At 57.3% G+C, this 19,898-nt stretch overlaps 1 protein-coding gene across 2 annotated transcripts; it reads right to left on the bottom strand.

The window, feature by feature from the left end:
* Positions 1–358: 358 nt before the first annotated feature.
* LOXL4 (lysyl oxidase like 4) lies at positions 359–19,623 on the bottom strand. Of its 2 annotated transcripts, XM_059169255.1 has the most exons (15): positions 19,481–19,623; positions 15,377–15,685; positions 14,647–14,825; positions 13,544–13,749; positions 12,145–12,183; positions 11,813–11,999; positions 10,774–10,957; positions 10,439–10,593; positions 9,599–9,766; positions 8,182–8,344; positions 5,896–6,139; positions 4,736–4,851; positions 3,928–4,064; positions 3,514–3,625; positions 359–1,401 (listed from the first exon to the last, which is right to left on the bottom strand). In XM_059169255.1, the coding sequence occupies exons 2-15, from the start codon at positions 15,648–15,650 to the stop codon at positions 1,334–1,336; spliced, it is 2,232 nt and encodes a 743-aa protein (XP_059025238.1). In that variant the 5' UTR covers positions 15,651–15,685; positions 19,481–19,623; the 3' UTR covers positions 359–1,333. The 2 variants fall into 2 exon arrangements, with proteins under 2 accessions (XP_059025238.1, XP_059025239.1); XM_059169256.1 differs by lacking the exon at positions 15,377–15,685.
* Between the last annotated feature and the right edge of the window lie 275 nt (positions 19,624–19,898).

Below are 19,898 nucleotides of genomic sequence, written 5' to 3'. Positions count from 1 at the left end.
TCGTGTCCCTTGTTACTCCCTGAGGCGGGGACGGCGCTCGTGGCGTGGGGAGGGGAGTACTGTTGTAAATCTGCCCGTCTGCTACCGCTCACTTTGGTTTTACAGCCTCCGTTACAAAAGTTTACAGTCCTTAGACTTTTCCTTCTTGCCTCCTCCCTTTCATCCCTTGACCTTTCTGACCCACATTTCAGCGCTGAGCCTGGGAGGGAATTGGGAAGCAGATGATAGGCTAATATCGGAGAAATGTAGTAGGACTGTTGTGAGTAGTGTGTCCCCCACACATCCTAGTCCCCAGCTCAGCAAGAGTGGAAGAAGTTAGACTTCGTGTGCTGGGAACTGCAAAGAGCCAGTCTCGTCATTATAGCTGTCCATAGTGAGCAACCTTTATTGGGATTAGAGCATCAAACCTGTAAAAATCATTTCTTATGTGTATCTAATTTATTCCATGCGAAGTTCACTCCAGAAGCTTGGTTGAGACCTGAAATTTAGGCCAGTCCTGAGACGTACAGTGATTTTGAGGGAGACTGGATTGCCTGCCAGGGGCATGGCACATATATATATTTTTTTCCATGGCAAGGCCCTGGCAAGGGCTGGAGTCCATACCACCGCAGCAATCTTTCTGCTTGGCCTTCTCTAGCTCTTTTGTAGGAAGGCCCCATCTGGCCAGCTCTGCAAATCCTGCCCCTTCTCAAGCACTCAGTAACGGGTGGTGTTGGCTCATCAGAAGATAAGGGGATGCCTGAGGCCTATGCTTCCAGAAGCATAGAAACACCCATATGTGGGTAGGATAAAGGTAAAGGCACTAGAGTGGATTCTTAGGAATAACAGGTGAGTTCTAAAGGAGCACAGACCAAATGAGGGCCTGGATTCATCAGCATCTCTGCCAGTTGTGACTTTGAGCTTTTAGCAGAGTTAATCCTATCTTCCATGTATCTTTATCCTTTTGTCCCCTACTCCTCCAAGACATTTGCAAAGCACCATTCAAATGGGGGACTGAGCCATAGTCCATCTCTAATTGCTCCTGAATCAGGAACTCTGGGGCAAGATCCAGTAAGGACTGGGTCTCCTTGTGGAAGACGAGCTCAGCTCAACAAAGCCTGGAGGCCATAGACCATAGACCAAAGACCCTTTAGGGGACAGGCCCAGAGTCCTCCTGAGGGAACAGTACCATTTTGGTTTGATGGCCTTGCCATCAAAAGGCTTCCTGAGTGGTTCTTGGTGCCCCTTGGCACTGACCCCTTTCCCTCTGAGTTAGGGCTCTGTGAAGGGCATGGCTCCAATAAGCTGAGGTATCTGGTGTGTGGGCAGCAGCCGGAAGTGTGCAGTCATGGCTTCAGATGAAGTTGTTCCTGAGACGCTCCTGCTCCAGGGAGAGCTCTGAATTAGCTCGGTAGGAATCCCCTGTGAACCAAAGGAGAACGGGTAAGAAGCCAGCCTTCCCATGCTCTTAGCCCCTCCTGACAATTTCTCTCTCTCTCTCTCTCTCTCTTACACACACACACATACACACACACAAGTTACATTCTGCCCCACTCACCCTTTACATCAGGTCAGTCATAGGCATAAACATTTTGTAGAAACAGACCCTGCTGTGTAGCTTCAAGCACGTCAGGAAGAACAGGCTATTGATACTCTGCCTACCCACCATCCCAGATTCACTCTCTACCCTTACTTGTTTTCTCTGTGCTCTAGATAGCTTCCCTCTGGCTTCCTCAGCCTCTGTTTCTGGTTGATTTAGGTCAATGAGAAGCAACAGCAGAAGATTAGTGGATAGAAGGAGGGAGACATTGGTGTATTTCTTCCCTGTTCCTGTGGTGGTGGCCTCCCTTGCCTCCTGCTAGGGTCAGGTTCTCCCTCCAAGCTTGAACTTTAACCTGCCTCTAGGACACCCTATGCCCCTTCAAGCTGAAAGGCATGAACGATTTCCCACTCTGGCTTATCCTCAGATGCCTCCACAACCCTCATTTCCTTAGTCCTCTTCACATCTCTTCACACCAGTCCTTTCATTAAGTAACTGCATTCTCACCTGGTATGTCCTCTGTTTTGTGCAAGGACCCCTACGGTACTCAAAAGTGCACTGTTTTTCTTTCCTCCCTCGCCGCCCTGGATCCCTTGCAGCCCACCACTAGCATCTGGGAGGCTCTCTCCACTGTGCAGCCTTAGGTTCCAGTCCCTGGTAACTCTGATGTTCTTGTCTCAGTTTGGGGCAGCAAAACCTACTCAGTTACACAATTTTGAATCTTTGGACTATTTCCTCTTTCTCCTCTTACGGTGTTGCATCCATTGCTATAGTGACCTTTCTGAAAACATAAATCTGATCTTTTTGCACCCCCTTTGACTAAAATTGGTCAGTGGTTCCCAGATCCACAGGAGAGTCATTCTCTTAGCAAGACCTATCATAACCCCGCCTTGCAAAGCACTTCAGTGGGTTTGAAGTACACAGTTCCGCCATTTTAAAAAAGAAAACTTCTTTGAGGTTGAGATATTCCTCAATCTTACAGCTAGAAGGTGGTGGACTTGGATTTGGAACCCAATGAAGCCTTCGGGGGCCAAATCCTGTGCTCGTTCTCTAGTCTTCCCTTCTTCCTGGACTTGGGCCTCTCCTTTGAAACCCAGTTCAAGCATCGTTTCCTCCGGGAGACCTTGCTAGTTCTCAAGTTGTTGCTTTCTCACTGTGCCTGCTCAGCATTAGTTCTTACGGGTTTGGAATAATCAGGAGTATTGGGGTTATCCTTTGGCATGCCTGCTTACCCTGTTTGACACTGAGCTCCACATTTTACTCCTATTTTCCTAGTGCCTGGCACAGTATTCAACACAAAAGTAGGTCTTCGGTGTTTGTTGACTGAATAAACCAGTCCCGTCCTGCCCTATGTGCTAAGTGTGGGTACGAACACACACCCCATAGCAAGTTCAGGCATTTCGTAACTTGAAGCCAGAGGAGGGACTGCTACCTTCCTCTACAGACAAGTAGGGCAACCATTTCCGTACTCTGTCCCTTACTGAATCTGCTTCTTCCATTGTCCAATACGACCAATCCTGTAAGCGTCCTGAGCCCTGTTCTCTGTGGCCACCTTCTTGTGCTCCGTGATCCCAGCTGGAGACAGCAACACAGAGCTGGCGGACCTCCCCTTCTGCCTGTGAGGCAGTCAAGTTAGGACGGGCACGACTAAGAAAGACCATATGAAAGGGAGGGCGAACAATACGGGACTGGGGAAGAGAAATCCAGACTTGGCTTGAAGTAACAGAAAAGACTCCAGGACAGATGGGAGACTGAGTTTATAATCCAAACAGCCTTAAGGACAAAGACGGGTGTAGAAGTCAGTTGTGACTGGGTGAGGCTGCTGGTGTCACCAGTTGGGTCTAGAAAGGGACCTATGAAGATGTCAAGGGATGTTCATCTCTGTCCTACCCCTAACCTTCCACATCAACCTTCCAGCCCCATGGAGGGTGCGGGCAGGGGCTCCCAGCTTCCCGAGCCCATAGGTGGCTGGCCCTACGAGGGCTCGTGGTTACCTGTGTGGCAGTTGTGCAGCCACACCCGGTGCCCATCATACTTGCAGTGGCACCGCATCATGTTGTTCGAGAAATCAGACTCCGCCACCTCGAACTGGGGGTTCACAACCACCTGCAGAGAGACAAGGGGACAAGTGAAAACAGGTGACGATAGTGGCTGTGATCATCATTTACATTACACGCAGTCTCGCAAAGGGTGTTTACACCCTTCGCTTCACTAGTCCTTCCAGGCACCCAGAGGGCAGGCATTAACGTTCCTATGCTACGTTGTCCACTGACTCAAGACTCAAACCCAGGTCCTCGGGATCCTGTTGGAGACCCTATTTGTGAAACTCTTCCCTCATGAGACTGCAGGGAGACTTGGAATATCTGCAGGAAATGGAGTTCCTCTGGGGGATCCCCAAGCCCCCTTACCTGGAAGATGTAATTCCCAGGGGCCACATCTGTGATGTCCACCCACTGGCAATCGATGTCATGCCGGTAGGTGTCCCAGCAGCCGACAGTCACTCCCTGCTCCCCAAAGTTGGCACACGCATAGCGTTTCTGCAGTCCTGTATGGAAGGGCACCAATGGTTACTGAAGCATGGGGGAGGGGCTCAGGACCCTGTAAGCCAGGCCCTACACACGGAATCCTCACACTGGTCATCTCCCTCGGTGGAATCAGACAAGGGACCTGCGGTTCTGTTAGATAACCTGCCTGGGAATCAGAGCCTGAATTCCTACTAACCATGAATCCAGCACAGTAGCAAACCCCATATGTGATAGGATTTCTCTGGATGCTCTAGTGGAACTCCTGTTGGCTAGGAATTATGGGTGGAAGGTTCCAGCCCTACATCCTTCTGACCCTCTGAAAAGCGAGCATTTGCCACGCCATTCTGAAAGGCTAGAAACTGTGGGACTGCAAACAGGAATTAGACAACCCGTGTCCTCAGAGAACTTAGCCAAAGTGAAACAGGCCTGCAACTCTTCTCCAAAACCAAGAGTATAAAGCCTTTACAGGTGGTACAAAGCATGCTGGGAATGCAGCAGCAGCAGGGACCTTCCACCTAAGATGTCAGGAGGTAAGACACCGATCTTTCTGGAGTGCCTTGAGTGCTGACTGTTGCCAGAGCAGAGTCTCCAGGTGCCTGAGGGGGTCTTGGCTGAGGGCGTAAAGGAGCCTCACTGGGACAGGGCTGAGGAAGAGAACACCAGGAGGCTGTGCGGCCGGGGATCCGCCTACCTGGGGGGCAGTGTGTGTCCTCCAGGCAGAAACTGGCTTTGTGCCCCTCAGCCACCTTGGAGCCGTTGAGAGTGAGGAGGTCATAGTGTGTGAAGACCTCGATGCTGTGGTAGTGCCTGCGGGAAGGGAAGCGCTGTCAGCCTGGAGCAGTCGGCAGGCCAGACCGAGGCGCTGGGCCCCGTCACTATCCAGAGAGGAACGATATGGTCAGGGCAGCGCCCTTCTCCCTCACCAAGCCAGGATCCCTGGGACCATGGTCTACCTTCTGGCACCCCCCTGCCCGGCAGCCAGGCACAGCTGCCCTCACCCGGTGTGGACCCAGGGAAGGAGGGGAGAGCACAGCCCTGCGAGCCTCCAGGAGGGAGGGGCACCTCCAGGAACGAGCCTCGGGCCGATCTGCCAAGGAGGGGTGCTTACTCTGCTCCCTGGGAGCCTGCGACCAAATTGCTACCATTGTTTCCAATCCAGGCCTGATGACAACTCTGTTCCTGCTACAGGGGAAGGTGCTTGTTATCTCAGCAAGGCCAAGTCCCAACGCTGCTGCCCGCTCCACTCCGCTTTCCCCACCCATGCTGCATCCTGAAGGCAGAAACCACCACTTTCCCATTCTGCCTTTGTCACAGGCCTTGTCTCTCTTGTCTGGGCTGGAGGCTCCTGATACGAAAGAGAACCCATTGTCTCCTTTCAGTCCCTGCGTTCCCACTTTTCTCTGGGTGGCCTTGCTCTACTGCTGCAGAAGCCAGCAAGCTTTTTCTGCAGAGCCAGCATCCTGGCTGGGATGTCTATTTTGGGTTTCCAGGTTTCTAGGAGTTTTCACTTTATGTGGCTTTTAAAGACAAGGCCTAAGCTCCACCACAGAGAAATTAATTGTCCATATCATTCTAACAAAGACCAGCTCTGCTGACAATGAGTGCCGCTGCTGGGGGAGTGCACCCCATGAGCACCGTTAAGGGCTGCACATCCAGGGCAGGGATGGCCAGTGCCCCCGCAGTTCCCTACTGGCTCCTGGAGGCAAAGCCAGTGAGGCGTCGAGGAAGGAAGGCTCTCAGAGTGCGCAGCCCTCCCAGGAGAGCGCCCAGAGTCAGGGGAAGACCACACTGGTTTGATTCTTGGACTTGGCTGTTTGTCCCTCGAGAGCCATGGCGTGGGTGAGCACTGACCTGTGGCACTGGTGCCAAATCCAGTTGTGGCGTCCTGTCTTGGGACGGAAGTCGGCCCGGCCTAGGTTGTAGATCTGGGAGGAGAAGCGCAGGAGGCGCCGGTAGCCATAGGGCCAGTCCATGTGGTCGGCAGACTGGGAGAGGCAGTTCTCTTCGTGCGCGCAGTACAGCTGGCTGAGGTGCCGGTCCTCCAGGTAGGCGGTCTCCTGCACGAGCTGGGCGTTCATCACCAGGTCTGGAGCGCCTGCGGCCACAGGGGAAAGGAAGGGAGGCAGCCGTGTTGCTCTTGGGCAGAGGGGCTCTCTGGGGGACCTACCAGCAGCGCAGGCAGGGCTCTCCCCAGGACAGGAGTCAGGGAAGGTGGGTTCAAGCACTCCCGGGCCCTGGTTAGGCATGACGGCTTTGGAGTTGGCTGCCAGCGTTCAAGTCTTGCTTTGTTTCTGGCCACACCTTTCACTAGCTCTGTGACTTGCTTAAGCTTCTGGCTCTCAATTTCCTCAATTTCCTCATCCCTATGGTGGGGATCGTAATAATGCCAGTAGCGCCAGTACCCGTAACATGCTCAGGTCACTGTCGGGTAAGCATGCCCTCGATGTAAGCTGGTATTTCCTTTGTAAAATGCTCCTCAGCTTCCAAGTGCCTCTTTGTGGTCTAACTCACACAGCCCCTCCTGAGCCCTGCTGCCCAGCTTGGCTTCCTCAGCTCAGTCACTCTCTCTGGGTCTCAGTTCCTTCAAGGGAGGGGCGCGGAGGGGAGAGGGCAGGCAGGAAGAGCCGGAAGAGATCATCTCTGAGCCTGCTCCTGGGCTCTGCCATTCGGTCCACCCTGCTGCAGTTTCAGGCCCGTGTCTCCCGCAGGGTCCCTGTTCTAACCTGACTGCTCTCCTGGGTACTCGCACTGGCCTGTCCTGTGCATTCTTCCCTGATGACATTCCCAGTGCTTCTCTGTGCATAAGCGTCCATCGTGCCGGAAATGCCTGTTCCCTTCCTGCCACTGGGGCTCTCACCCACCTTGGAGCCCCATGTGTCCTTGCCCCCATGCCAGTGGAGCTCTGCTGCTGTTACCAGGTAGCATCAGGGGAGAAAAGTTGCCCGTTCTCAGGACTTTGCCTTGCAAGAGCGGGATGACAGTTCAGATCTGGGGAGAGGCATCAGCTGGGTGAGAGTCTATGTGCTGAGGACAGTGAGATGGGACTCTGGTTAGTTTCGGCAGGCGGGCACTGTGGGTGGTAGCGGGGGCTGGGCTGGGCGGCCAGAGGGGGCTTGGACCATCACCGAATGTTCCCGAAGGTCCTGCGCTTATTCCTAGGCTCTGCTCACGGCAAACCCTTGAGTTCCTGAGGGAAAGAAGGAGAAGAGCTTCCAGAGAGATGGAGAAGGAGAGAGGGCAAAGAAGAAAAGGAATGAGAAAGATCACAGAGGAGAAATAGGGATGGTCACACAGTGGGCAGGTTGCCTGTCCGTGCTCGCCCATGGCAAAATGTCAGAAGCCTTCAGGCTGAGAGCTGCTGCTCTGAGGGAGGGGTACAGGGGTCCCAGGCTGGGGAGTGCGCTGGGAAGGCACAGGCTGGTGCCACAGCTCCCTGCTGTGAGGGTGTGTCGTGAGGACCCGGTATTTTCTAAGGTGTGCGGGACGGAGAAGAGCGCTCAGGCTCGCTGACAAAGGTCAAGGACGTCTTGGCGTGCAAGCCTGGCTGGGGAGAAGGTCAAGTGGCCGCTTGGTGCGGTGCCAGCCGCAGCCTCGGGACCAGATACAGTATCTCAGCTTCGACCTGGTCAACAGGTGTCAGACCGATGCGGCTGCCCCGAGCACCCGGATGCGTGGGGTGGACCCCTGCCTCGGAACCATCTTGTCCTGTAGCCTGCTGGGGGACCCACAGCTCAGGACGAGGACACGTGGTTGTGGCCTACTGCGTGTGTATAGAATTCCCAGCAGAAAAGACTGCCCTTACTAAGTCTAACTCATTCTCTTGTTTTCTCACCTGTTTCTTTTTTTCTTTCAACTTTCGTTCACAACACAGAAAGTGAAAAACATGACTGTGCGTCCTCGTGTGTTCCCCTATCCTCTGCTTTAATCCTCACCATAACCCTGTGAGCCGGGCAGGGCAGGACTGTGTCCCCAGGGGATGGGTGACTTGGGCACCCACAGCTGGTAAAGGGCAGGGCCGTTGCTCCAAGTCCAGCCCTCCTTCCACCCCTGACCCTTCCAGGCCCTCCCCGAGGACGGGCGGTGTGGGCTGGCCAGGCTGGGGTGGCGGGGAGCGACGGCGCCGTGGGTGCTACTTACTCTCTGTGCAGGAGACCCCGGCCGAGGAGCTCCCTGAGCCGTGGGAGCAGAGCACCGGCCCATGTCTCTGACACTGCTGCAGGGCCAGCTCTGTGCCCGAGCAGCGCACGCCGCTCATCACCACGTTGGTGGCCCCAGGCGTCCCCTGCCAGTACCAGGTGTCCTGAGAAAAGAGCCGGCAGCGCCCGGTCAGGGGGGAGGGATGCTTTGGAGTCATCCCCTCCGACGCCCGTCTGATGCTGGAATCCCGTTGGACCACCACCATCTGGTTGTGCCCGGCCCCAGCTTGAAAGTCTCCAGCGTGGCGATAGTTCCCGCTGCTTTGCACCCCTCCGGCAGCAGAAGTTTCTCCCATGGATCTAGGCAGGGAGATTCTCCCGCCACTGGTCTTGCCCCACCCTCACCCACATGGCAGCCCTCAGCTGTTGAAGAGGACAGTCCCGTTCCCTTGCTGTCCACTCAGCTTTGCTTCCCACAGCTGGGTGGTGGGGGGTGGCAGTGCTCATGAACAAGTCCCATTTCCTAGTAGGGGCAGGGTGCCCGCATTCCCCCAACCAACAGTGTGGGCCCAGCAGAGGACGTTGTGCCAACCCAGCCACTCCACGGCCTTGTGGTTTTCTTTCCCGGATCCCTCTCGAATCTACCCGCAACTCCCCCAGGACTGCCACTAGTCTGGGCCACGCCAGCATCGTCTCTCAGCGGGGCTGCTGCAGTGAGTGTCAGCGTTCTTGCTGCTCCAGCAGTGTGCCGAACAGCACAGAAGAAATGTTTGAGACATCTGCATTGCGGACTTTGAACGTTTGCCAGCCTCTTCCTCCCTCCCTCCCACATCACACCCTTGACAGCCCCGCTCCGGCCCCAGTCCCTGATCTTCCCAGTGGGGTCAAGCTTTCCCCGCGTGGGCTATTTATCCCCTCCCCACCTGGTCTGCTGAGCCTCAAGTCCTCTTCCCTAGAGACAGAAGTATGGGCCTGTTGCATGAATGTTTTTTTTGTTTTTATTTTTTTTAATTTTTTTAAAAGATTTTATTTATTTATTTGTCAGAGAGAGAGAGAGGAGCAAGAGTGAGCACAAGCAGACAGAGTGGCAGGCAGAGGCAGAGGGAGAAGCAGGCTCCCTGCTGAGCAAGGAGCCCGATGTGGGACTCATTCCCAGGACGCTGGGATCATGACCTGAGCCAAAGGCAGCCGCTTAACCAGCTGAGCCACCCAGGCGTCCCATGAATGTTTTGTTAATGACCGCCTTCCCCACTTCGCTGACTGTTCCTGAGACAGGAGCTGTGTCTTGTTCACCACACTGTCCCCAGCCCCCAGCATGGCATCGGCCCCCAGTTTCACTCAGTAACTAATCAATGAATGCATGAATGAGTTGTTCGCACTTTTAACAGAGGAAGTTTGGAAGCAAGACAGAGACCTACCTTGATCGCGTGGTTGGCAAAACCCAGGCCGAGCTGTCGGCAGGCCACCATGGCTTCGGTGAGCCCCCAGTGGTCACTGCACACGGCCCCCCAGCGCCGGACTCCGTTCACCTCCACCTGCACTTCCACCACACCCTCCTGGGGGTTGCGCCCGCCGGCCAGGCGCACCTGCAGCGGTCAGAGGGGTGTGAGGAGCACAGTGGCCTTCGGGCAGAGGGCTCAGGACTACAAGCCTGGAGCCGGGTCCCGGCTGGCTCTCCCCTTCTCTGGCTTTATCTCTCTCTCTGTCACTTGAGATACTTAGCTAGAGAGTCCCTGCTGTCCTGACCTCTAGAGCAGTCGGACTCAAGGTGCCTGCCCCTACCATTCGCGATGACTTGCCAGGTGCAAAAGGATTTCGTATCTCTTATTGCATTCATAATAACCCCAGGAGACAATTAACCCCAACTGACAGAAGACAGATCCACGCTCAGAGACAGTAGTGACTTGTCCACTGTCCGCATGACACATGACACCTGAACTCTGGCAATTCCGTGCAGCCTCGCAGTGACACTCCCCAGCACCGACAGCACTGGGGTCCTCTGCCCTAGCCCCCTTCCTCACAGGGCACCTGTCGTGGAAACGCGCATCTGCATGAAGGGCCCCCATTGCCATGGACATCTCTGAAGGCCAGACCCTGGCCTTGAGGACACATGGGCCAGTAAGGGGAGGCTTAGAGGAGAGGCTTTCCAGACTAGCTCTGAGAACCCCCTCTCCATGGGCTCCATGTGGTGTCCTGGGGTGCTCTCCATGCCTTCCAGCCCCCCCCCCAATGGAGGCTATGCCGGAAGCTGAGCTCACCTGATTCTTGAAGCCCATGTCAGGGATGTTGCACCTGACGGCAGCATCATTCTCATGCTTACAGCCATTCTGGGGCCCCTCCAGTGAGGGGCATTCACTGAGGGTCCGCTCAGAACCCTTGCAGCGTACCTCGCGCAGGTGGATGGGTCCCAAGCCTAGCGGGGAGATGGGGAGGTGCCAGGTAAAGCTCCGCCTCTAGAACCCTACCCCCTTTGACTTCCCCCCCATCGTCGGGGAGAACTTTCTGTCCTGGGCCTCAGCACCAGGGCCACCAAGGGACGGAACAGTGGCCCATCCACAGCCTCCTACCCCCCACCCCAGGCCTCCTTGCTTACCCTGCCCCAGTTGGGCCCCAAAGAGGGCCTCCCGAGCTGAGCCAAAGCCAAGCTGACGGCACACGATGCTGGCGGAGATGAGGTTCCATCCGTGGTCACAGACCGTCCCCCACTGGTGGTTCATGAGCACCTCGACACGGCCCTCTCCCATCTGGGCCCCCGAGCGGAGGCGCACCTTCAGCTCCTGCTGGGAGAAAACCAGCTTCAGGTCAGGCAGAGGAGGCAGCACTGGGCACAGCGGAGCTGCTGTGGGGAGCCTGGGCTAGGCCCCTTCCTGCAGGTAAGCTGATGATCAGGGTTCCAGTCCCACCTCTGGTGGTTCAGAGCTACTGCCTCGAATCCACCAGTAAGCCGTTCTTCATAAGCGCCCTTCCCTCATGACAAAGAGCCACCGCAGGGGCCACAGTGGTAACAAGGGAGCCTTGGGAGCTGGGGTTACTGGCCTTCACAACCCTCTACCTGCTCTCTTCCGGGGGGGGGGTCCCCTTCCTGTCGTCTGGCCCTGGCTCCTTCCTTATCCTTGGGGTTAAACTAGATCAGTGTTCCCAGCGGGATCCGTGAGATGATTTCAAGCCGCACAGGGACGTGGTATGAATGAAGCTGACTCACACGGTGGGGCAGTGACTTCCGTGTGAAACCTTCGCCAGTCCTTCCGTTTCACGGAGAACGCTATCCCACTGCCAGGAGGCCATGTCCATAACACCTCACCAGCACTTGCTTGTTGCTTTTTCTAACAGAGGGCCAGGCTCAGGTTCACTAGCTTTGGCCTCAACCCTGGAGCTACGATGTAATTACTGTCTTTATGGTTACCTGCTATTCCTGGCCCGTGATGTCAGCTTTCCATTTATGGGCGGGTTATAAACGGTTCCTTTTAAATAAATCCCACATTTTTACCATGCTAGGCTTCGCTCTCCTCCTCCCAGTCTGCACCAAGTCCTCCTCGATGGGGGCGATTGGTCCTTCCACTCCGGCCTGTCCCGGAGTGTCCCTCCCTGCCTGTCCCGCTCACCCACTCCTGCTGCCACGCAGTGGGACCCACCTCTGCCCGGGACTTCTTGTGCCCCGCCACGCAGCTGACCACAGCGTGCATGCCGCCCAGGCAGGCCGGCTGCAGCCTGCCCTGAGCTGGGGCCACCTGCACCTGGCAGTTGGCCAGGTGGGACTCTGTCCCCAGGCAGTTGACCCGGTGGATCCAGAAGGAATTCTTCTGTGTCAGGTTCTTCAACCTGGAAGACAAGGGAGCCTGAAGGTGGGGAGGGGTTGAGGGAGCTCGGGGATCAGGGAGGCTGAGGCACCGGGGAAGAAAGGGATGTGCCCTGCCCCTTCGTGCCATACCCCTCGGCACCCTCCCCTCGGGATGCGGCTCCTCACCTAGATTTGGGGTCCTCCATCTTCAAATTCCAGACTCTCCTAGGTGGGAGAAAACAAGTCGGGGGGATGGAGGGAGTGCTGAATACCCAGTGTGCCCTGGCTTCTCATGGCTGTCCTTGAGTTTGCACGGGGATTCCGTCTGGAAACTCGCCCGCATTATTTTAATGCCAAGCCGCACAGCAGCCCTCTTAGTGTGGTCTTGTCACAGACGCCGGTGATCTCCATGTCCCAGAGAGAACAGCAGGGCCCAGCAAGGTACCTCCTCAACTAGTTGCAAACTGGGGTCTCTTCGGCACTGGACTGCCCCTGAGTGGGCAGCCCCCCAGCTCGCCCTCTCCCCATGCAGATGGACGGGAGCCTACAGGGAGTGTCCCGAGAAACGCCACCCAGCGTAAAGGTCCTCTGGGGGCAGGAGCAAGTTGAAGGCTTTCTGGTAGGGGCTGCCCACCCAGAGGCTATAATCAGGGCTGCCCTCCTCGGGGGTGGTGGGTGAGCCAGCCGGGCCCAGAGGTGCAATTACCAGGCAGTGGGGAGTCAGGGGCCCACATCCCAGTCGTCCCCAGGGATGGAGCCACGTGGCTGGTCCCAGGGAGCAGACCCATCTAAGAGCCGCTCGACTGACTGGGGGTAAGCAAGGGGAGGCCACACAGACAAAGTGTGGGGGGGTGTCTCCCTTGATGAGAAACACAGAGAGTTTTCACTGGCACAGAGCTGGTGTCGTTTAGAGGCTGATGCAATCTTGCGACAGTTCAGTCACGTTTTGGACAGAGTGTTTTTATGTCTTGTCTCCCAAGTGCTGCCCCGCCCCCCCCCTGCCCCCGCCTTGCTCACATGCGCAGCAGTCAAAGCCTGGCTCAGATCAGAGCAGAGGACATTCCCTGCCGACTGGCTGATCGAGGCCCGGAGGCCCTACCGACGGCCATGGCGTGTTACTGGCAGAGCTGAGACCCGGGGCTCAGGTGGTCTGTCCTGGTGGGTCCGGCCAGAAGCATCTTCAGTCAAGTCCACTTCTTTAACTAGGCACGCGGGTTTGCATTCAGTTGTTTTCAGCTTCTCCATATGACTAGCAAGGGCTGTTTTTCTTTTCTGACCCTTTCTAGGTATTTATACCAGGGTCTCCAAGTTCGTCCTCAGTCCTCATTATTCTGAGAGCCCCGCAACTCGGAAAGTCCATGGGGCCTGTTTCCCTCCCCATCACACACCCAGGGAGTGTCCTGCAGCAGACACCGCCCTGCACATCTCCCTGGACTCTGTAAGGCCGTTGCCTTACAAAGGCGCATGCATACACACGCACACACACAGGAACACGTGTGTATAGCTTGCACAGGCATGCACACACTCGGCCACCTCTCCACAACCCCACGCCCCCCACGCCCCTCTGCCCACTGGTTCTCCTTACCTGTAGTAGTGGCTTTTGACAGGTGCCTCGCTGGGGAAGCCCAGCATGCCACACACCACCTTGCTGTTGCTCTCGGTCCAGTCCCGGTCACACACCTGCCGCCAATGGCCCTCGTACTTCACCTCCACCGCCCCCTCGGTCACCAGGCTGTGCCGCTTGGCACTGGCAAGGATGGGTTTGAGTCGCACCTCCTCCAGCCGCTGGTCCTGCAGGGTTCATAAGGTTACCAAGGGCCCCAGGCCTCCTGCCCCTGCTGAGCCCGCTGCAGACCTTCATATGGGCAGGCGAGGGCTCAGAACACTTAAAGATCACCCCCCAACCCTGGCCCTCCCTGGACAGGTCAGAAAACAGAGGCCCAGATACGAGTATTTGCCAAGGCCACACAGTGAGCACGAGGCAGAACCTTGATCTGTCTGCACTCCTCCCCTCAACTCAAGAGAGGACTGTGCCCTCCTTGGGATCAGGCTCGGGGCCTTTGGAGTTTGGGAGACTTCCGCGGGACGCAGAGGGACCTTCTCTGTGCCACCTGGGGAGAGCGGAAGATGGACACAGACCCGCTGCTTGAGACTACCAGCAGGATCCTTGGCCCAGAGGACCCCAGGTCTGGGGTGACTTAGACCATGAAGACCACCGACCGCACCCTGGTCTGCTGCATCTGTGGGCCAGGTTCAGCTGTCCTTAGGCTAGGGCTGCCCAGCAGTGGAGGGTAAGGGCCAGGACCTGCCCTGCCCGCTTCTGTTGTTTGGCTTGGGCTGTTTTTAGTTCGGGGTTGTTTGTGCTGGGAAGAGGCAGCAATTGTGGCCGGCCTTGTGGGTAAGGCAGCCCCGCACCCCCTCCTGCCTCCCTTATGGGGAGCAGCTTCAGCAATCCCCAGCAACCCCAGCCTAGACCCCCCGGTTCCCCAGCCTGGCCTGCTACAGACGGGGCCTCTGTCCATGCACCTGCTCCGGGCCACCAACAGGAGGTGGGGTCCCCGGGGACATTTCTCAGCCCAGTCTGCTGCTCCCTTTCTCTTCCTTCTTCCTCCAGGTTCATCACCCAGGAGGCTCTATGTCCCATGACTCAACCCTTAGCTCGGGCCAAGGCCTGAACGGCTTCCTTACCTGGGGCCCAAGGACATTGGAGACGCTCTCAGAAAGATAGCCGCGGTGGCGCTGGGGGTGGCACACCACCCCGACGTCCTCTGAGTGGCTACAGTCGTTGACACCCCAGCCATTGGACCTGCACTGGTCCAGGGAGCTCTCTGTGCCCATACAGCGTACATTGTCCAGCCAGATGGGTCCTGAGAGCAGGGGAAGGGGGGTGCTTAGGGACAGAGAGGCACTTGTGGACTGTGCCTCCTTCCTAGGACCCCACAGGTATCAACTGTCTTCTTCCAGAGCCTGTGTAGAAAGTAGGGGTGGGGGAGGGGAGTCGGTTCTCCTGGGATCTTGGTATCTATAACCCTACCCACTGCCAAGAGGAGGTAGCATCTGTTTTTGGAAAATGCCAGGTAGGTCTAGCAATCAGATCTACCTGTCCACCTATCCCTCCGTCCATTCATCCACTCAGCGACATTTGCTGAGCACCTCCCTTGTGCCAGGCACTCTGTAAGAGTGGACTAGGGTGGCAGCGGGGAGGTGGGAGGGTGGGAAGGGTGGTGGCCTCACTGTGGGAAGGTCAGAGCAGGGGCAATGGCAGCTGGGGTGCTCAGGGAATGCCTCCCAGGGGAGGCCACCGGAGCTGGGTATTAAAGTGTGGGCAGGAGTGTGCGGAAGCCTCAGTGAGCCCAGCCTCGGAGCACAACCGACCATCATCTCCTCGTCATCCTGCTGGGTAGCACCGGGCACTCACCCTCCCCTTGACCATAGTTGGCACTGTGGGCCCAGGTCAGGGCTGTTTCAAAGCCCAGTTGGCGGCAGGCCACGGTGGCCTCCTGGAGAGCAAAGTCATCATCACACACGGTACCCCACTGGCCCTGGTGGAGCACCTCCAGGCGGCCCCTCTCTGGCCTGCTCCCTGGGCCCACCAGCCGCAGCTTCGCGGGGCTCAGCGCCTGCAGCCAGCAAGGGGGGGCCTGCAGCAGCAGCAGCAGGAGCAGGGAGAGCGCGGCCGGTAGGGACCACATCCTGGTGACTTCGAGGGCAGCTGGGGCCAAGGCACCTGGGGAAGGAGCAAACGTGACGGTGATCACCACCTCCACCCCTGAGCTCGGCTTCTTCTGCAGGCAGGGTCAAAAGATGGCAGGACCCCTCCAAGGGTGTGTGTGCCATGGGCACGTGTCTACGGTGGTATCGATGGAGTCTGGGTTTGGAGGCTGGTAAACTGGGTTGAAACCCACTATTCAGTGTTCACGTGACCTTGAGGAAGTTTAAGTTGGCCTTACTGAGTCTTGATTTCCTCGTCTATAAAGTGGGAATAATAATCCTTGTCTCAGTGTTGTTAGTGTTAAATAAAACACTGTATTTAAAGTGCTTAGTACAAGCCTACCACATAGCTCTCAATAAATAGCTGACCTTGACATAGTCCTGTATGTAGGGGGGTGGGTGAAGGTGGAGGCATGGGCTGGGGCCAGACAATTGGGGGCCTTGTGCACCTGTGGATGGTCTGCTCTTCATCCTATAGGAGGTGAGGGGCCGTAGAAAAATTGTAGGCAGTGAGTACACGCCAGAGAGAAGGCTCCTGTTTCCAGAAGCCTATAATCAGCTGCTCTCTGGGTCCTTAGAGGGGTGAGGTTAAGGGCGGGTCTTCTCCCCCTCACACATGAGCAGCCTTGGTCTTGGGCATGGGGGCAGGGGGAGGAGATGGGGGGCATGGGGGAGAGGTCATGGCTGATGAGGGCTGCCAGAGGGTCTGCAGTCACCAATGCTCGATGTCTTCCCCTGCCAGGCTCTGCAGCCGGTGAGGAGTTGATGCCAGTCTAGGACATGATGGAGGACATTGTGTCCTTGACTCCCTATTCTGCACTGGAGTCACAAGAGAGCTCATTCTGGGGACACCCGCTCTTGCATGGCCACTGCTGTCCCGAGGGTCCTGTGTAGCTGGTCAGTCTCGGTAGGGGGAGCCTCCCAGGGCCCCCTGCTGCTCCCTTTCCCACAGACTGCTATGTTGGCTGGACTGCTATGTTGGCTGGGCCTCAGTCCTATTCCTTCCTGCACACAGCCCCCAACCCCTCCGGCCACCAATCCTCTGGCTTTGGTGAGCCCAGAGCTGGCCGGAGGGGGCTCCTAGAAGTACACTAGATAGGCTCAGGACTTATGCTCCACAGGGACAGCGTCTCTGTGTCATGCCCCCAGTGCTCAGAAGAGTGCCAGGCCGGTACGTAGGTGGTCCTAGTAAATATCCATGGTTGCATGGCTGCAAGGTGGCACTGCACCATGCTTAATGGGAGAGACTGGGAGTCAGGCTGTCTGGGTTCTCATTCCACTTCTGGGCAGTCTTGGGCAGGTGATTTCATAGCACAATGCCCCAGTTTTGCCTCCGTGAAACAGGGATACCAAATAGCAAGGACCTCATAGGATTCTCGTGAAGCTTAGACGAACGGATGCACGCTGGATGCTGACAAGAGCAGCTGTCCTGGACGAGTAACTATCACACAGCAGCAGGAACGGCCCTTGGGGAGCCCTGGGCTGGGGTGGTCCCAGCCCGTCTCAGATAAAGAAGGAAGAGAGGCCATATCTGAACTCAGCAGCAAGTCCCCACGACCCTTCTTTGTGACATCCTCCAGATTTGCCTCTTTTCCCTCTGAGCCCAGGTTCTCCGGGTTCCCCTCCCTGGGGCCGGGTGCTGTGGTTAAGTCTCTTCCCACCGTGATCCCTCCTGCACTTCCTTTCCAGACTTAAACACTGTTTTCTTTATGTGACTCTCTGCTCTGGAGCCGGCGGGGGCTCCTGACGGGCTGTCACCATGAGCGGCTTGTGCTTGGCTGCTTGGGATGTTGCCCCACTAAGGATGAGGTGGACAGCTAGGGACTGAGCCCAAATGAAGTCGCTCTGGGTAAGGACCTTCCCCAGATGACAAGAGAAAAAGGACTGGGTTCAGAGCCCTCCAGCTGCTAGGGCCCAGTGGTCACCTTGAGTCTGACCTGAATGAGGACCCCCACCCCCCACCCTTGCCCCATCCCCCAGGAATCAGGATGCTCCTTGCTCTGGCACCAAGTCCTTATGTGGCTTGAGTCAGGGGCTTTCCTCTCTCTGAGACTCAGGTGCAACACCTATAAAATGATGGGGTGGCACTAGGGCTCCTGCTCCCCGTGACATGCGCTGATGGGCCACAGAATGGGCTGATGTCCCACAGCACCCTGGAGCTCTCATTAGAGGAGCATAGTCCCAGGCCTGCCTGGAGCTGGGGTGGCCTTCTGCAGCAGGATGCTGGGATCTGGGTGAGTACAGTTCCCTTCCATGTGAGTGGCCCCAGAAGGGGGAACAGGTGGCAGCAGGAACCGAGGGTCAGATGTGGGGAGGACCCCTCTTCCCAGCCTGCCTGCCACCGCAGGACCTTCTGTAGCTTCTGCTCACCCCAAACTTGCCTTCTCACCATTCCCCAAACATCCTCTGTCCATCCTCTGCTTCCACATCCAGGCCTCTGCTCTCACTGCTCCTTCTACTTGGAGGACCCTCTCCCTCTGTGTCAGATCGGTAAATCCCTACAGGTGTTCCAGCTTAGATGCTGCCTCCTCCATTAAGCCCTCCCAGCTACCTCCCACCGCCCCAGCACTCAGTGTTTGCTCGCTGTCTCCATACCCAGCCTCCACCGCATCTCCCCAAAACTGTTCCTCCAGTGCCCAGCACGGGGAAGACCACCCAGCTGAGAAGTCTCCCTTCAAGAAGGCAACAGCCTCAGAAGTGGCCATTCTCTTCACAAGCAAAGAAGGGGATAGTGTAGGGGAAGGAAGGTTGGGGGATAGTTAATAATTAATTATTGTAATACATTTGAAACTATTTACGGAGTACTTATCTCTACTTTATAGGTGAGAAGCTGAGGTCCAGAGAAGCTAAGTAACTTGCCCAGCCAGGATTCAAAGCCAGGCAGCCCGGCTCCAGAAGCCAGGCTCTCAGCCGCGGGAGACCTGGACGCTGGATCCAGGAGGAGGAGGAGGAGGAAAGGAGGCAGGGGGATGAATGAGATTCCACCCTGCTGCAGGCTGATTGATGACCCAGCCGCAGTGTAAGGGCACTGGGGGTGGTGCCAACAGAGTGCAACTGAGTGACATCCAGGATCCCTCCAGCTTGATGCAGACAGGCACCTGCTCAGGTGTTCCCAGCGGACGCTGGCACCTGGCCTGACCTGGCCCCCCTGGAAAGGGCTGTAATGCCCAAGGATATTCAGGAGAGAACATGGTTGGGGGAGGGGGGCTGCCCTCATGTGCACCAGCCTTGGGATCACTCGAAGCCCCTTCTCTCTAGCTCTTTGGGGGATGGGGTCCCTCCCTGGGACCACGAATTATGGTGACCTGAAGCAGTGCCAGCAAATGACTCTGAGCTTTACCTGGCCAGGCACGGGACATACTGCGGTTGAAGTCCTCTGCCCACCTGCACTTGCTGTCTCCCTACCCCTCAGCATAATCATCTCTGGTTTATGTACCCTGCCTCTTTGTCCCCCAAGTCACAAGTTTGACATCTGAACCCACCTTGCCCCTTCCCTTGCTTCTTCCTCGATGAGGGCAGAGAAATGGTTCCCCACAGCATGTTCACAAACAAGACACGCAGGCACCCCAGGCAGGCCAGGGCCAGCCACCCTGGGCGGGCCTTGGGCCAAGCTCCCTAATTTGGTCACTTCCCTTGGAAGCAGGTTGGTGAGCGACTAGGAGGCTAGGCCATCTGCCCATGGGACCCCCACCTCTCCCAGCCCCCAGCCTTCAGGAACCTTCAGAGGCTGGCAGCCTCACAGAGAGACAGAAGTGGGACAGACAGGACAACGCGAGACAGACCCGGGGCCAGGGGCCAGGCGGGGGCTCACCAGCCGCAGCACAGAGGACGGTCGGGCAGGGGCCGGACGCCGGGATGAGAGCGCTGACGGGCCTCCCGGGGCGCCCTGAGGCCCTTTTATTCCGCTGCGGCCCGCGGGCGCCCCCCACCCCGCCGCCGCCCGCGGAGGAGGCCCCGCAGGCCCCGCCCCCGGGCGGACCCGGTCAAGGCGGGCGCTCAGCCCGGCCGGCTGCTCCGCGCCTCTGCCCTGTGCCCCGGGCCGGCCGGGAGCGGGCGTCCACGGGGCTCGGCCCGGGAAGTCCTGGGGTGGCCAGGTGCAGGGGGCGGCGGGGGGTCCGGAGGGGCTGTTTCCCCCGGAGGAAACGGGCGCGCTGCAGCAGGAGGGACTGTGGGAGGATCAGAGTCCCCGGGAGAGGCCTTGCGGCAGGGCGCCAGCGGCTGCGTTTGCC

Source organism: Mustela lutreola, chromosome 4 (assembly GCF_030435805.1).
Source record: "Mustela lutreola isolate mMusLut2 chromosome 4, mMusLut2.pri, whole genome shotgun sequence".
NCBI lineage: Eukaryota > Metazoa > Chordata > Mammalia > Carnivora > Mustelidae > Mustela > Mustela lutreola.
The sequence above is the reverse complement of the archived record's forward strand: the minus strand, read 5'-3'. Positions and strand labels throughout refer to the sequence as shown.

Coding starts and splice junctions, on each gene's coding strand:
- LOXL4 (XM_059169255.1), bottom strand. CDS start 15,650: ATGTGGTCCCTACCGGCCGCGCTCTCCCTGCTCCTGCTGCTGCTGCTG. Junction 4,852..5,895: donor ATTTGGCACCAGTGCCACAG/GTCAGTGCTCAC, acceptor CCCTTCCCGCAG/GCACTACCACAGCATCGAGG. Junction 1,402..3,513: donor GCTGCACAACTGCCACACAG/GTAACCACGAGC, acceptor TTTGGTTCACAG/GGGATTCCTACCGAGCTAAT.